The 16841-nt window shown below is 48.2% G+C and overlaps 2 protein-coding genes and 1 long non-coding RNA gene across 4 annotated transcripts; 2 read left to right on the top strand and 1 right to left on the bottom strand.

The window, feature by feature from the left end:
* Positions 1-1029: 1029 nt before the first annotated feature.
* Positions 1030-4389, top strand: ppiaa (peptidylprolyl isomerase Aa (cyclophilin A)). The gene is made up of 4 exons (XM_040046679.1): positions 1030-1187; positions 2641-2760; positions 2873-3045; positions 3978-4389. The coding sequence occupies exons 1-4, from the start codon at positions 1119-1121 to the stop codon at positions 4108-4110; spliced, it is 495 nt and encodes a 164-aa protein (XP_039902613.1). The 5' UTR covers positions 1030-1118; the 3' UTR covers positions 4111-4389.
* A 1534-nt stretch (positions 4390-5923) lies between these two features.
* On the bottom strand, positions 5924-8774 carry LOC120743121 (dickkopf-related protein 4-like). Of its 2 annotated transcripts, none has more exons than XM_040046675.1 (4): positions 8638-8774; positions 7373-7465; positions 6728-6845; positions 5924-6645 (listed from the first exon to the last, which is right to left on the bottom strand). In XM_040046675.1, the coding sequence occupies exons 1-4, from the start codon at positions 8746-8748 to the stop codon at positions 6335-6337; spliced, it is 633 nt and encodes a 210-aa protein (XP_039902609.1). In that variant the 5' UTR covers positions 8749-8774; the 3' UTR covers positions 5924-6334. The 2 variants fall into 2 exon arrangements, with proteins under 2 accessions (XP_039902609.1, XP_039902608.1); XM_040046674.1 differs by having other exon boundaries at positions 5925-6645; positions 6728-6848.
* Positions 6843-8268, top strand: LOC120743124. Its single transcript, XR_005698075.1, has 2 exons — positions 6843-7472; positions 7564-8268. It is a non-coding gene; the product is annotated as an uncharacterized LOC120743124 (long non-coding RNA).
* Positions 8775-16841: the final 8067 nt, after the last annotated feature.

The following is a 16841-nucleotide window of genomic DNA, read 5'->3' as shown; positions in this document are numbered from 1 at the left end:
GCTGAAAACTTTGTAGATCTGGGAAGAACAGTTGTGAGGCCTAAAAGTGTGTCTGTAGCATCTGAGAGTCACATCCTTAGGAAAGAGGAAGAATCCACCCGACACAGTAGAGATGAGCTGGAGCTTCAGCCAATCATCTTCTGTTCCCTGAAATGAGAACTGTTCCTGAAGACCCTCACAGAGCTGCTCACACAGTCAGGCTAATGTTGTGTTTGCAGGTACATCAGTGAATACAACACTACATGTTTCTACATGTTTCAAAATGTGAAACATGTAGAAACATGTAGTGTTTTCAGTGTATTCAGAATCACTGCGTGTTTCACATTTTCCTGCAACTGATTGGGTTGGGGGGCTCAGGACTTTCGCACAGCAGTGTGGGGGAATTTGACCCTTTAATCAGACTGTTACGGTGTGTTTGGGGTGCTGCACTCGTTCTCTGTCACTGTTTACAGCTGATTTCCTGACGAACCTCCTGCAGCTGTGACGCAGCTCAGTCTGAGTCTGCGCGCTAAGCTGTGCTGCTGAACTTCATCTCGAGCTGAACTTTTCCGCGCGCAGTAAATTTCCACGATGAGTAAGTCCGCTCTCTGCAGGAAACACCGGACCGCGCCCTGGCCGCGTGACCGCGCCCCCCTCCCCCGGCGGTGGCAGCACGGTCCCGCTGGCTGCCAGACTTGACGTTCACCCCTCCCACCACCTCGTGTGCTCTGCTGCCATTGGAGGTTCGCGTTGTCTATTTTTGTAGCGCGCGCCGCTTTGGCACTAGAGAGATTCACTTTTTCCTTAAACTGGACGCCGAAACGGGGCGGTGCTCCGAGGACAGGAGCCTTCCCAACACCCAAGCCCCGCCCGGGCGGGTCGGCCTGACATACGAATAGAACGCACCGTTAAACTCAGTCGTCCACTTAGAGAAAAGCTTTCGCTATTCTTTCTGCTGGTTGGATTAAACACGCTTCAATCAAATAATCCCGTGTTACTGACTGGTTCGCTGGGATTTCACGCCGCCCACTCGCGTCTTATATAAATTTTATCCTCGGATCTTTTCGTTTCCTTGTGGTCCGTTGTGTCTTTTCGCCGGGAAACCCCTCAGTCCTCCGTCTCCAGCTCGACCTACTGAAATGGCCAAGCCCAAAGTTTTCTTCGACATCACCGTTGACGATGCAACCGTGGGCCGGATCGTGATGGAGGTGAGGCTGCTGCTGCGGTGCGCAGGCCGGTAGTTTATCCCGGGGGTCGGTGGGGCTTACTGCTACTGAATTTAGACGGTGGTTAGTAACTGCTGCTGGGTGCCGATAGTCACCTCTGCCGCGGCTCTTCCTGGCAGCGTGGACCGGGCTTCAGCTGCTGGGGGCAGCCTCCTGTTTCCTTGTAGCATCACAGCAGCTAGCCGAGCTGTCACGAGCGTGTTGGGGGGGGGCCTTGTGCACGTGTTTGTGGCTGCTCGCCAGCGCCGCTCGAGGCGCTCCGGGGCCGACTGCAGCTGCAGAGGCCGCCGTTGGCGCGTAGAATGCAGCTAGTGTGATTTTGATGTCAATGTCAGCGTCCCGGGGCTGAACGACTCTGGTTTGAATGCCTGTCTGCTCACAGCCATTAGTCCCCGATTGATTGGAGACCAGCGGGTTAGCTGTGGTCAGAAAATGTCCCAAACTCAAGTCACATGGAGTCGCAGACTGGGCCCGCGCCCCTCGGAGCGAGTATTTTACCCGCCGACGAATGAGCGATGCTAATGCTACTTTTATTGCAGGCTCTTTGTTGCGGCTGCGCGGCCTTCGCAGACCCGGGAAAGCCGCGCTGCTGTCGGTGAACTGTCGCCTGTGTGAGACGAACGGGGCGGGGAAACGCTTTTTCTGAGGCTCGTGTGATAAAACTTGAGTAGCCGGTTCTGTGGCTGTTAGCCACCGAGGCTAACTGCGCTGTTCCCCGTGTTTGCTTCTGGAATCTTCCACTGAGCTGGCGCGGTCCGCGGGGGGAGGGGAGTTGAGATGCGGATGTGGGGTTACCGTGTGGCCCTTTGTTCCCGGTGTGAGAACCTAACCTTACGTAACAGAGCTGCCGCTTATGGAGGCGCTTCGTTGGCGGGCTTATGTTTGTTTAACCAGGTTAACTGCAGGCTAAAAAATAGCTAGCATGAGTGCTAGCCGTCCAGCCATTTTGTGCTTGTAGCAGCAGGAAGTTATGGGCGTTCCCAGCATGCACGCGTTAAAAACGGCCCAAACCAGAACGGCTGCATTCCTGGCAGGGTTGGGGGGTTTGTGGGGTAACCGGAGCTTCCCAGTTCTCGCAGCAGATGGAGGATAAAAAAGATGAAGGTGCAGACTGTGTTTTTGCTGAGCAGGCACAGCAGTTGCAGACCTCACCCTGCTGCACCTCTGGTCATGCCTCCGCGGTGGCGTCACTTCTGTGGCGGCCCTGCAGACGCAGTGCTGCAGCTCTTCCACTCGGGCTGAGCAGAAGTCAGCCGGGCTTGCTACCTTTACCTGCAGCGCCACGGAGCAGGGCGCTGTAAGGCTGTGGGCGGGCTGAGCAAAGTTCACCATGGCTGATAAACCTCCGGAGTTTGGCTGGCGACCATACGCCGGCTGAGGTGGTGTCTCAAGATCAAAGTCATCCCTTCCCTCTCTCTGAACTTTGTTCCTGCAGCTCCATGCTGATGTGGTGCCAAAGACTGCTGAGAACTTCCGCGCCCTCTGCACCGGTGACAAGGGATTCGGCTACAAGGGATCCAGCTTCCACCGCATCATCCCACAATTTATGTGCCAGGTGAGCTCAAAATGCAGGTTCTACAGAGAAAGTGAGAGCAGATTTAATAAGACACTACAGTACTCTTTACCTGTGTGAACATGTGATCTGTAACGTGCCTCCGATGTCATAGGGCGGCGACTTCACCAACCACAACGGAACCGGAGGAAAGTCCATCTATGGCAACAAGTTCGCAGATGAGAACTTCACCCTGAAACACACCGGCCCCGGCATCCTGTCCATGGCCAACGCCGGCCCCAACACCAACGGGTCTCAGTTCTTCATCTGCACCGAAAAGACGACATGGTACGTACGTGCTCGGACCCGTGCTTCACAGACAGGAAGTCAGACCCACGCTGGTGTGAAGTGATCCATCGGCACTGATGTAATATTCCTGCTCTGGGTTGTGCTGGAGTGTTTTATCAAATGACCAGAGGTAACAGTCAGATGGTGTCGTCATCGGGAGCTGGGAGTCCGTCAAACATGACGCAGTGTTAGTCTTTCAGTTAAACCTGAAGTAGAACTGCTCAGAACAAAATGTTTATGGAACATAATAAAGTGATTCTGACGTCTGAGACGGTAACGATGAACGCGAACGACCTCTAACCGCTCGGCTCCGCCCACGTTCACGGCTGCAGACGAGGTTTAATCTCACAAAGGGCTCGAGCGACAAAAGCGCTGATCTAAAACCGCTGTCAGCGGGTCGTCGTGGTGTAAACGTGCGCAGGTGTGGGAGGGGACTGCACGCGCTGGAAACACAAACTCAGCTTGCAGACACAAACAGGACTGACGCACACGGTAACCCCGTCTGTGGGCTCAGCTCTGGTCGCACGGGGAATTTTTCTCGTGCACTCGGCGCGTCGCAGCGTCCATCAACAGATCCTCCTCGCAGCGCGCTTGTTCTGCGCGTCACTCACTCCCTCCTTAGGTGACTGCTGGTTATGGCTGCAGTGAACCTGCTGTGGCTGACATCACGGGGCGGCCCCGTGTTTAGATTTAAATCTCTCCAATCAACAGTGTTTAGTCAGGACGTGTCGTGGCGTGCAGACAGTTTCATGATGCGTTTGGTGGCGTGGGCTGCTAGTTTCCTCAAGCATCCTCTGGTGTCTCCTTGGCTGAAGGAGCGTGTTTTTTAAGGCGGTGTCATGGTTGGTTTTTAAGCTGAAGGTCAGAGGTCAGTTTAGTGTATTCAGACTGTTTGTCTCACTGTGTCCTGACGGCGCTCTCTGTGCCCACAGGCTGGACGGGAAGCACGTGGTGTTCGGCAGCGTGGTCGAGGGGATGGACGTGGTGAGGAAGATGGAGGGCTACGGCACCAGTAGTGGGAAACCCAAGGGCAAGGTCGTCATCGCCAACTGCGGGCAGCTCTGAGCTCACCGCCCTTCCTGCCCACCCGTCCTGTAGCTGCTCCCTGTTTAGGCTCCACCCCTCCACCATTCAACATTCCTATTGATGGAGACCCACCTGATCCCCCTCTGCCCCCCCCCCCCCCCCCCTTTCTTTTTTTTTTTTTATTCTGTCAAATCCTGTTGCTGCATTTGTGACTTTGCCTTTTGGAAGTTTCTTTTGCATTAACGTTTTTCCACAAAGTCTTGACGGTCTTTCGTTAAATCAAAGAGAATAAAACAAACGATGCCTTGACAATTGAAACGTGTGTTGTGATGTTTGAGTCTCAAAGCTCGCCGTCTGCACGCCGCCACCCTCGCAATCGGCGTGGCCATTTTAAATTGTATTTAAGAAGGACAGACGTTGTTCTGAACTTCAGCAATAAAATTTACCTGCAGCCGAACACCTGAGCTGTGACAGGAAGTGATGTCACTGTGAAATGTGTTCTAACACAGTAAATCTGGAGCGTTTCTGCTGAACTGTGTGGGTGATTGGTGTGTAATCTGATTACTCTCACAGGTGCAGGCCTTTCTAAATTGTTAACAAGTGACACCTGCTGGTAAAGCTGTGGAATTACACCTGAACAGGAGGGCGGAGCTGACACAGAGCACTGCACTCATCACAGAAACACGAGGTTAAAGTCGCTCACAGCGGCTGTGTGTGTGTGTGTGTGTGCGCGCGCGCGCAGCAGTGTAGAAAGAACGTATAATGTGCATTGCTGTGGTGAGAACCCACAGGTGTGTGACTGCAGGTGGAGCAGCTCCACGCCTCTGCTGATGCTCTCATATAAAATAAACTGAAGCTTTTCCTCTGAGCGTGCTCGAGCAGAGCCTCCACCAGGAAGGAGGTGTTTGGTATATCCAGATAACTTCAGGGTTCACTCAGACCATCGTGGTTCTTTGTGCCGTAAACCTCACCTGCCTCGGGCTCACATTAGAATTAGAATAGATGTGCACTGATAAGGAATATTTCACTAAGATACAATGCAGCCACGCCATTCAGTGCCTCAGTACAAAGACTGTGTAGCCTTGGGAAGCACCTCTTCTCTCCAAAGAGGAACAGACTCTCTGCTAAGAAATTTGAGAAGCTCCTTGTTTTGAGATGCAACCACTGGTTTAATGGCTACGATGGATGTAAGGGGTGTGTGGATGTGGCAAGAGTTCATGTTTAAAAAAAAAAAAAGCAGAGGACATTAAAGCAGGACTCTAATAAACCTCTACTGCAAGAACGGCACGTGTGACTTCAAATAGATTGTAAATGGCCATGGAGTTGACACTTTGTATTACCTGTTTATATTTTTGTACTTTATAAAAATGTTTTGGTTTTATTATACAGTATTACTATAAAGTATCCTTTTTATTTACTTTTGCATGGAGAAAAATACTTGTTTAGCTGAGTTCTCTAAAGCTGTTACAGTTTGGCTCATTTAATTTGCACTACATTGCCTAAAAAGCATCATTTAATGTAACACTTTTTTAAAGTAATACAATAGTTACTTTTCCTAGTAATTAATTACTTTTATAATATATAATAAATATTCTATATTATATTTATATTTAGTCGGGGGTTGGGAAGCGCATCTGTAACCGGAAGGTCCCCGGTTCGATCCCCGGACTCTGTCCTGGTATGTGGATATGGCAGCCTGGCTTCTGTCAGTCTGCCCCAGGGCAGCTGTGGCTACAACCATAGCTGCCTCCACCAGTGTGTGAATGTGAGAGTGAATGAATAGTGGCATTGTAAAGCGCTTTGGGTGCCTTGAAAAGCGCTATATAAATGCAATCCATTATTATTAAAATTGTAACTCAGTTACTTTTTTGAAGAAGTAACTGTAACTGTAACTAAATAGTTTTTCAAAGTAACTTGCCCAACACTGGACACCAAGCAGTTTGTGTATCAGTTTTAACATGGGAGTCTATGGGGCCTGAGTCGCTGCTGCCTCTGGTGGACGTTAGAGGAACTGCAGGGTCACAATGCTGCTCAGCGAGTGAGTAATGAATAATAAGGGTGGAGTTTGTCCCACAGAGCTGTCAGTCAAACCCCACCTGTGCCCGCCCACACACCTGAGAAGAGCTCAGACCAACTTTCATTGACTTTTATTGGTTGAAGTGACAGTGATGGAGAAAGTGTGGCAGCTGCTGATTGGATGAACCTGTGATATGAGAAACATCTAAAACCTTCTACAGACTTAAATAAAGAGTTCATGAGTCCGTCAGCAGCTCCCCTCTGCCGTCCTCCGCTTCTTCCCAGAATGCCTTGTTTTCCGCTGGCCCTGCTTCGGCCGGGGCGCGCACACCCCCTGGCCCTTGTTTTTGCCCGTCTCTACCCGGTCCACGGCGGTGCAGAAAAGCCCCGCATCGCAGTCGCAGCGTCCCAGGTTCCTCCTCCGCTTGGTTGGACCTCGCAGCAGACAGGCCTCGCCCTCCACCGGGATCCGCTGGCACCGTTTGCCGGTCAGGTACCGGACGCAGCACAGGCCGTCCGCGCAGTCGCCGGACCGCACGCAGCTCGACATCTCCAGAGCTGAAACGCACACACACATGTTAGCATGCCCGCTTCCTGCTGCAGTGCACTCTGGGAAAGCAGCACATGCTCAGTCTCTCACTTTTGGTCCTGTTGCCGTCAGCGTCCCTCTGTCCTCCCGTCACTCTGCCCGCCTGTCCGTCCGCCTGTCCGTCACTGGGGGACGGCCTTCTGTCAGCTCTGTTACTGCAGCGCCCCCTCTGCTGCACACAGGCAAGAATCATCAGACAAATGATGTCATCCAATCTAGGTTTACTGATATCGCACCAAATAATAACAGTCGCCTTAACGCGCTGCATCCTGTAGGGCAGTGATGCACAGCGGGGGCGGGGCCTCCTGGTACTTATTTATATAAATGTAAAGTGAATTCAAACTGTAACAGGAAGTGCTCATGTGTGATGTCACTCATTACTGACATGCACACTTTAGCAGCAGCGTTAGCCGCTAGCAGTTAGCCTTTGTTTATGTCTGTGAATAAACTTGTTGAGGACGTCATCACTGCGTCACACTGAGTGAAGACGTAAAGTATTGATGTCAAAGTGTGTGAGTATCCGTGAGCGCTGCACAGACACGTCGCTGTGAATACGTGAAGCCTGCAGGTGGAGGTCGATGGAGGATCAATAAACCTTTATTATTCACTTTGTTATTAATTTACCAAATTAAACTCCAGCTAACAGGAGACAGATTTACTAGCGCCGGCAGGTGGGCGGGGCTAGGCGGTACTGACCGGAGGTGCGTTGCATTGAGTCGAAGTACATGGCGGGCTTTGTCGTCGGTGGGAGTTGGAATTTGTCTCCATCCTGTCGTCATGGGAACGATCCTAAAAGGTGAGAGAGTGATGTCAGAGTTAAAGATGGCGCCAAGCAGCTGCTTTTTTTCTCTTGAATGAATCTTAAAAAATGAAATCCGTCCACACAGAGAAGCTGAACCCAGTGAAGACGCGCTCCTCACAGACTGATTCATCCATCAGCTCAGTGATCAATGATCATTGAGCTGATCAAGATCTTCATCTGAGACAACAAAGCTTCACGTGAACAGAAACTCCACCCTGCTGCAGTAATGACAGCGTCACCTGTGCCTGTGAAGCTGGACTTTTGTTACCTGCTGCTGTACACAGATCCTTCGCATCACAGCGACGGCAGGACAAAACCCAGAAACACGTTTACCAGAAGTATTAAATGAGTGTGCATGCAAAGAGAGCAGGACACGCGTCTGCGCTGGGCGACGCCGTCTCGCTTTGTTTTTGGCCTTTAAGGCTCTTAAACTGAAAACTCAGCAGACAGGAAGCTTTAACACTGGAGCTTCCTGCAGACTGGTGAAATGAGGCCTCGTGCACGAGCAGCGAGAGATCAGTCTAACGTCTCTAAAGCGACCCTGAAGAACCGCTTTCACGATTTCAGCGATTTTCTGTCCTGATGAATCTGAAAGTTGAAAACTTGCTCTCACATTTCATCCACAGATTTATTCAGAGCATCAGAGACTCTCCCTCTCGCTGCTGCTGCTGCCTAAGCTCTGTTGTGTTCGAGGGGGTTTGTCCTCCCCACTGACACCAACACCTTTCTGTGGGTTTTCTTTGCTGTGATTTTGTGCTGTGTAAATAAAATTCAACTCAAACATACTGAACTAAACGGATGTAATGAATTTTCTTTCTGCTGGAAAGATTAAAGGAAGCTTGAATGGACAAAGCAGATTTTTAAGTTGACTCCAGATGTTAAACATTCAAAAATATTAATACAATTATTTTTAATAAATGTATCAAAATAATTTTTAAAATAAACGAATGAGCTTCTGTCTCAGGTTTGAATAATTAGATCCAACTTGTAGCACTTTATTGTGAACACCTGCTTATTTATCAGTTATCCAGTCAGCCAATCAGGAGGCAGCAGTGCAGCATGAACAGGTGAGGAGCTTCAGGTCGCGCTGACCTGAGGCTTTCGACGTCACGTAAACGGAATGCAGCGGGATGCAGAGTGTGAGGTGTCCTCGTCTTACCGGCAGCTCGGAGCTCTGCAGCGTCGACTCTTTGGAGGATCTGATGGTGTTTGAGTCCAGAGCCAGACCGCAGACCACAGACACGCACAGGACGCTGCGCAGCATCCACATCCTCCAATCGATCAGTGGATCAGTCGGGCGAAAACGGCTTCACAGCTTCTTCAGTTCCTCTGAGCTCTTCACGAGAAAGTCCTACAGAGCTGCGTTTCTTTCAGTCATCAGAGCGAACCTGCAGAGTCTCCTTCCTGCTTATCCGAATGAAGCTCGCCTTCTTCTACCTGCTGCCTTCAGGTGCGCTTGTTTTTTATACCCCTCCCCTCCCCTCTGATCTGCCCTCTGTCAGCCGCCGGGTCCTCAGAAGTTTTTGAAGGAGCTTTTGAAGCTCCAGCAGATCAGTCGGCGGAGACGGTGCCGCCGCCACTTCCTTCCTGGAAGCCCCGCGGCCTCTGGTGAGGCGGGAGTCTGTTTGATATGTGACACCGCAGAGACCACAGAGAGATTAAAACACACCTGGAGACACAAGACAGGTAGAGCCGTGTGTGTGTGTGCGCGTGTGTACGTGTGTGTGTGTGCGTACGTGTGTGTGTGTACGTGTGTGTGTGCGCGCGTGTGTACGTGTGTGTGTGTGTGGTTTCACTTCATGTGGTTTGAAAGGCCACCTTAAAGACTCATTAGAGCTGGAGCTGCGTCTCTCAGGCGGGCGGATGTGTGAGTGTTTGCAGGTGATTAAAGCTGATTTAAGAGATGATGACACTGAAGCCGGCGCTTCACAGAGCAGAAGAAGAACTAAAGGAAAGTCAGTCTGCCTGACACAAAGGGTTAAGATGAAACATGAACGATCTCGAGTGCTTGGATGGAGACGTGGTCGTGCGATGGCGCGCATCAAAGCTTCTTTGCTTTACTGCGAGCGTGTCTGAAGGAGCTTGCGGCTCCTAACACGCCGACCCGGGAAACGCTCACGCGTCCCTTTAAAGGAGAGTCAGAGCTGCTCACACACGAAACATCGTCTGTCCTCCTCAGATGCTTCAGTGTGATGACTTCTGCGTGCTTCTGCAATTCGCTGAGGAACAGTTTCAGACTTTTACTGCTGGATGAGCCCTCCACCCACATTAGTGTTTGACCCGTCTTCTTCTGCTGCGTCTCAGCTTCTGGACCAAATCCTGACGTGTGGAGATGCAGTCCCACCGTATCAGAGCTCCAAGCTGATCTCACTGCGACGTCCTCACAGACCAACACCTTCCAACCATCCAGGAGCAGCTTGGAGTGCTTCTAGCAGGATGGAGCGCCACTGAGCGAAGGTGATCGCGACATCGACAGTCTGGAGACATGTTCAGGAAACTCCACACCTTCACCCCATCCAGACTCTGTCATCAGTCCTTAACGCTCAAACTCAGCATCATAACTGATGAAGGTAACTCTGTCAGTGGACTCAGGCTAGCTCAGGTGTATGGACAGGTGTCTGCAGCAGGAGGCGGAACAGGTGAGGATGAGTTCAGCTTCTGATTCTGCTGGAGCAGGTGGCAGAGTTTTACCCAGAGGCAGGGAAACGATGGAGGGCGTTCCTCTTTCCACAGGAAAACTCCAGCTCGGGATTACAGGTGAGTTTCTTCAAAGTGATGGCAGAGAGACATCGACGAGCATCAGAGAGTCCGATCACACAACGAAAGCAGCGAAAGCTCGAGCTGGTGCTTAAATACAGGAGGGTAATGACCTGATAATGAACAGGTGTGTCGGCGCAGGACCTCCCCACATACACCTGAGCAGTGGACAGGAAAACCGGGAGGGAACCCGGACCATGACAGCCATGTTATGTTGTAGTCTTACGGTGTGTTCACACCGAACGCGATGGACGCGAACAAAACGCCCCAAACGCCCCTAATTTGACGCGTGCACATTCGCGTCTCAACGCGTGTCCAAGAAAAATCCATCGCGCGTCAAAATATTTTGACGCGCGTGAACCGGAAATGTGGGAGGAAGTTGTGCCAGACCGGTATCTTTGCTAGATGACAGCTGTCGAGCTAGCGCTTGAAGAGAGAGTCTCCCTTCTCTATGTACTGTGGAGAGCAGAGCAGCGGCGTTAAGGACGTCCTCGCCGTACCTGGGTCCATCAGGTCCTCCAGAGGCGTGAGCAGTTTGGTGAGTTTCACCACTTGCTCCAGGAGCTGCGCCTGGATGACGGCCGATTCCAGCGCTATCACCGTCGGCCAGTTTGAGGACCTGCTTTCCCTCGTCGGTCCCAGCATCGCCCGCCTAGACACCAATTACAGGCGCTCAATCCCACCTGCAGAGCGCCTGTCCATCTGCCTGAGGTTAGTAAAAGTATTTAATACGGTAGTTCTTTATTGATACCTGTGCTAATATGCTAAACCATCCAGTTATACACTGCTAACATGGATGTGCTATGCTAACAGTGAATGCTGTCGGTGTTTACTGAAAGCAAACTGTGGTACAGAGACGACTCTTTATAATATTTCTAGTGATACTCAGAAGCTCTCATCAAGTCCCGATTTAATTCGATTTATGCTGTTATCAGTGTTTGCATGATAGCATGGCTGTGGTGTCACATCAATGTATGCGCTCGGTGTTTGCTGATATCAAACTGTAGCATTAGGACCACTGAGTTAACCTTTGTAGTGATACTCACTCCTTTTTATTTAGACCTGGTTTGATTCTGGGATAGTTGAATATTTGTATATAATCCCTGTGATTTAAATCTGACATCACAAAAGTATTTTGGAATTTGAATAATGTATTTTGTAACTGCAGTACACATAATACTGATTTTGAACAATTTTGTCCAGGTTCCTTGTCACCACGGACTCCTTCAGCACCAAGCGTTCAGTTACAGAGTCGGTGTGTCCACGGTGAGCCAGATCATCCCCCAGGCAGCGACGGCCATCTGGGACTGTCTAGTGGACGACTTCATGGCTGTGCCTTCACCTGGAGACTGGCGGTCCATCACAGAGGGATTCCAGGAGCGCTGGAACTTCCCTCTGTGCTGTGCAGCTCTGGATGGGAAGCACGTCCAGACAAAAGCACCCCATATATCATATAGGAGACACACACATTGATATACACTAAATATTTATTTCATTTCTTTTTTGTGGTGCCCAAATTTATGCACCTGCTTGATTTTGTTTAAACAATTATTGCACACTTTCTGTAAATCCAGTAAACTTCTTTTCACTTCTCAAGTATCACTGTGTGTCTCCTGTATGATATTTAACTGACATTTTTTATTGTAACAACCAACGATTTATACAGGAAAATGATGTCTATTAACAAGGTTGCCCAAACTTTTGCATCCCACTGTATTAGTATATATTGTCATTAGTATAATATGAAATAAATTCTACATGTGTCAAGTCGTGTGCCAACATTTGCTGTGTAGTAGAACTGAGACATTAGTCATTATAAACATTTATTTGAAATAATATTAAAAGTCTCAAACAGAAAAACATTAAACATAAATATATAAAATATAAGAATTTACAGAGAGACAGGAATAAAAAGGACCAGCTGCTCGCCAGAGCAGGAACAAGGCTGAGGAGGAAATGCTCCATTGGAGACTGGTGTGGCTCCAGCTCCACCACCGATGGAACGTCCTGGGACCCGTCCCTCATCTGCCTCGGAGCCATCCTCCCCTGTGGGCCTGTAAAACAGCACAAAACACAAAGAAATGAGAAGGCTGCTACTAGATTTTAATTTCAACATTGAAAAAAAACAAAAAACAAAAACAGGATATAATCAGATTGGTTGTAGATTTTTTAGTAAAGGTGATCACAAGGCAATCCCACCGACTAAAAAGGTATCAGTGCTGCTGTACATACCTGTGGGTGCAGCAGCAGGAGCTCAGGGACTGGGGATGCTCTGCTGCAGAATCAGTTGGTTCTATCAATACAGTATTAAATGTTAACAGGTTGAATATAATAATCATAGAGTAGACAGTGGTCCCTCATTTATTGCAGCAGGGGTTCTCAGAATAACTAGCCCCTGGCCACAGTTCTCACAATTGATTCTCAAAGTGCAAACCTTTGTAGATTGCAAAACGTAAAAGTATTATTATGCCGTGTTTTGTCTTCATCTGCCCGCCACTTTCGTGCGCCTTTTTCCCTCCCGGTGCAGGTGTGTATTTCCGAATGAGGCTCATAGTTATGGGTGTTTTTGTGCTGTTTTTTCTATTGGACGTGATGGTTATCAAAACCAAACGTGATAAATTTGGCAAGCGCAGGAGACACGACACGGAGCAGATTTGTCAATCAGGCTGCAGAATGCAATGCTGTACTGTGCAATAAAAAATCAGCGAAAAAGCAAAGCAGTGACGGATGAACAGCGGGACCACTGTGTGCTGTTTATTAATAAACAATAAAATATATTCTTAAATGACAACATGCATAAAAGCAGAAAGGTATTTGTACGTCAGTGGGAAAATAGCGGTGGCTTGCTAGCTTTTGTGCGGCTTCTCCCGGGTCAGTGAAAACTTTCAAAAGAGAAATGAATGAACTTACCAGGTTGCCCGATCTCTTCACATATCTTCCTCCAAGCTCGGTCCTTTTTATTCCTGTCTCGGTACTGAAAGCAGCTGGTGTCGTACAGCTCCGGGTTGTTTGCTACGGCATTGATTAGCCTTCCCCTCCATTGGAGTATGAAAGGCTTTGGCTGGATCTGCCCCTTTGACCTAGGTCACAGCCATGTCACCAGGCTCCTGATTGGTTGTCGCGGCGCGATTTGACGCTGGAGTTCAGATTTTTCCAACTCGAGCGGTGGACGTGTAACGCGTGTATGCACAAAATGCAACACAAAAACTCACGCGTGTGGTTTTATTCGCGAGTCAAACGCGCCAGACGCGCTACACTGACGCGCATTTCAGGCGTTTTCGCGTTTTCGCGACGCAAATCTGCTTCCGAATTTTCGCGGGACCCGCAATCGCGTGTCATCGCTCCTTTCCATTGACTTTACATGTAAACCTGACGCTCTATTCGCGTCCATCGCGTTCGGTGTGAACACACCGTTAGTGAAAGAAGGTGTTTATTCCACCCAAACCAGTCCCAGTTTCCCTCTGTGGTCAGTGGTCCACCTGCAGTGGCTCCATGAGCTCCAGGCGGGCCTCTCCACGCAATTTGAGCATCAGTGTGTCAGTGTAAGAGAGGCCCAATGAGAAAAAGATGGCCAACATGTTTACTGTAGTTCTAATTGCATCTGCTGTAATTACCCCTCTGCACGGTTTGACTGACACTCACCACCAGGGGGCGACGCATGTTCTTAATTGTTTGCTGCTTAATTGTGACGTTAAATGTACAAATGCGTACACAAAGACTTACCTGGTTAAATAACGGCTATAATCACTGCACCCTCATGTGGTCATATGGCCTATTTGCAGTTTTTCTCCAACAAAACACAGCGATGTTTCTTCACATGGTGATAACTTTATTTTAAAATCAACCAGACAAAGAGGGAGAAGCTAGTCTCTGTGTGATCACGGACGCTGCGTCCTCCAAGCTGCACCGTTAGTGCTGGACCATATCTCCAGGTTTAGGAGCAACATGTGGCACCATGAGTTTCCAGGAAGCTCTTTCTGATTTCAGAACGATGAACGAGCCTCACTGAGCTACGCACAGTCGGCCTGAAAGCAACGGCTGAGTCTCGCTAACAGTGTTGCTAATACCAACTTCATAACGAGCACGTGTTCTTGTTTCAGCACGTGATATCTTTGTGTTATTTAATATAATCAACATTTGCATAAAGTCTATTTCATTCTAACTTCCATGGGCCATCTGGCTCTCACATGAGCTGTGTCCCAAAACGTAGGCCGCATCCTTCAGAGGACCCGGCCTTCACGGTCTTTGAAGGACCCGGCCCACGTAGACCGAGAAGGCCGGAAGTGCGAGGCTGTGAAATGGGACGGTCCAGCCTTCTGATCTGCGTCACCGCTGTCTCGGTGGAGTTTAATAAACCCAGCCGTCTGCTCCTTGCTATCTAAAATATAACAGGACACTGGAGTAAACTCTCGACCGTCTCACACTTCTGTTTTATCAGTTTCCTGTCTGATGTTTATTCAGCTGTGTGAAAACCCCGGAGGAACCCACCCGATGGATCAATAAAGTTTAATCTAATCTAATAACTTTGATCTCAGCCAAACAGATTTACTCCGGAATAAATAAAACACTGAAAAAAGCTTCAGCTGCTTCAGCTGTTACACAAGCACCATCCATCCAGCCAGGAGACAGGCTCTGCAGAGCGCCAAGGTTTCCTGCCTGGTGCCTCTGAGAGAGTTCATCCAGTAATAATCAGTTTTGAGTCATTAGCATGAATTTATATGGAATGTAAATGAAAAACACGGGAACTCTTAGGTTTACGGCCTCCCCCCCCAGCATGCCTGATGCCCCCCATGCCCCGTAGCTGCCCTTTCATTATCTCCAGCCCTGCATCTAAAACTCGCAGCTGCCTGAAAGGAGGGACCGGACGTCTGTACCCAGCGATGGGTGATTTGGAAAATGATCGTCAGTGACGTGGAAACAGCAGCAGCCTTGACGATGTGACTCGTGCACACGCTCATATCTGCATCCTTTCATCTGTTTGGGTGAATAATAAGTCGTGTTTGTGCTCACGGGTGGAGAGCGTTCTATGAAGCATTTCATGCAGCAGTGTAAACACAGGGGTGTGTGTGGATGGAGATGTGTGTGCACGATAAGCTCTGCAGCCTGCAGGTTGTTCCAGGGCTTCAATAAAAGGACAGCAGATGCTCATAATTACACTCACTCAGGTCTGTGTTTCTGTCTTTATGAGGACCCTCACTGACATAATCCCGTACCAGACCTTTTATCCATCATGATTAAAAACGTCTAACTCTGACCCCGATTCGAACTTGAAACCCTAAAACTAACCCCAAGCCTCTAAGGGCGAAACGTTAGAGCTGATGTCCTCATAAAGGCTCAAATGTACACAGGTCCCCAGAAACATAGGGAAACAAACGTACAGAGGTCTGCAGGTGTGTCTGTTGCCTGTGTGTAAATATGTGTGTGTGTCTCCATGTTGTCTGTTTTTGTCATTGTCAGAACAAAAAGGGAGGAAACATTCACCTCCTCACGTACTCCTCTTCCACCCTCCCTCCTCTCCTTACCTCCTCTCTCCTCTTGTCCTCTGATCTCTCCTCCCCTCAGGTTGGGTATATATCTGATCCATCAGCAGCTGAAGAGAAAACCAGCGTCCAGCAGCAGGTAGGACCCGCACGTCCGTTTATTGGTGCTTTCATTCAAGTTTGACTCTTTTATAGATTAGAGGTTTTATCACATTATTTTAATGCTTTGTTTCATTGGAGCTGTTATTGTTTTATCCTTTAATATTTATTTATTTTTATTGATTTGTTTACATTTGGGGTGGGTAGATTAAAACAATTATAAATAGTACAGCATTAACAATTTTCATTTATCCTTATGTTTAGTTTTAAAGTCACCTCCAGTTTTTCTAGATTTAATATCTCGTATTTTTCTTATTCTCTCTGTCATTATTTAACTTTTTATTTTAATTTTTCTTGGTTTCATTTATTTAGAGTATTTTTATTATTCATTAAAATTTCACAGAATTGAATTTATTTTACTTAATACTAAAATTGGCTTTCATGACTGTTTTTTAAAAATATTTTTTATCTGTAATTCATCTATTTATTGGACATAAATGAGATATTTTTGTCTAATTTAATTTTTGTTTAAATTAAACATTACTTTAAGGTTTGTTTGATGTTATTGTTGTGTATTTTCATTTTTATTTATATTCTCAGTTTATATTATGAAATACAAAGATTTTTTAAATAAAATAAAAATACAGGATGAACAGTGTCTGGAGATCTGTTGACTGATTATCAGGATCTGGTTGTTCTAATTTTGGCTTCTTGATTGGACTCTTATATAAAATAAAACATCAGTAGATGCATCAGTGTGTTCAGCCGGTCTCTCTCTGCATTAAACAAACGATTCAGAGGCAAAATTACATTTCAGATCAGTTTCCATCAAACAGGAGAGAGCGAGGCGTGTCTGTGTGTGTGTGTGTGTGTCTGTGTGTGTGTGTGTGTGTGTGTGTGTGTCTGTGTGTCTGTGTGTGTGTGTGTGTGTGTGCGTGTGTCTGTGTGTGTGTGCATGTGTGTGTGCGTGTGTCTGTGTGTGCGTGTGTGTGTGTGTGTGTGTGTGTGTCTGTGTGTGCGTGTGCGT

This window comes from Simochromis diagramma, unplaced genomic scaffold, assembly GCF_900408965.1.
Source record: "Simochromis diagramma unplaced genomic scaffold, fSimDia1.1 OVJJ01000038.1, whole genome shotgun sequence".
In the NCBI taxonomy this organism is placed as follows: Eukaryota; Metazoa; Chordata; class Actinopteri; order Cichliformes; family Cichlidae; genus Simochromis; species Simochromis diagramma.
Note: the sequence above shows the minus strand (reverse complement) of the source record. Positions and strands in the feature narration are given on the sequence as shown.

What these genes read in the sequence shown, in the direction of transcription:
- ppiaa (XM_040046679.1), top strand. Translation starts at nt 1,119, where the DNA reads ATGGCCAAGCCCAAAGTTTTCTTCGACATCACCGTTGACGATGCAACC. An exon ending in TCCCACAATTTATGTGCCAG is followed by an intron (nt 2,761 to 2,872) that starts GTGAGCTCAAAA and finishes CCGATGTCATAG; the next exon opens with GGCGGCGACTTCACCAACCA. An exon ending in TGCACCGAAAAGACGACATG is followed by an intron (nt 3,046 to 3,977) that starts GTACGTACGTGC and finishes CTGTGCCCACAG; the next exon opens with GCTGGACGGGAAGCACGTGG.
- LOC120743121 (XM_040046674.1), bottom strand. Translation starts at nt 8,748, where the DNA reads ATGTGGATGCTGCGCAGCGTCCTGTGCGTGTCTGTGGTCTGCGGTCTG. An exon ending in CTCAATGCAACGCACCTCCG is followed by an intron (nt 6,849 to 7,372) that starts GTCAGTACCGCC and finishes GCCTGTGTGCAG; the next exon opens with CAGAGGGGGCGCTGCAGTAA. An exon ending in TGACGGCAACAGGACCAAAA is followed by an intron (nt 6,646 to 6,727) that starts GTGAGAGACTGA and finishes TGTGCGTTTCAG; the next exon opens with CTCTGGAGATGTCGAGCTGC.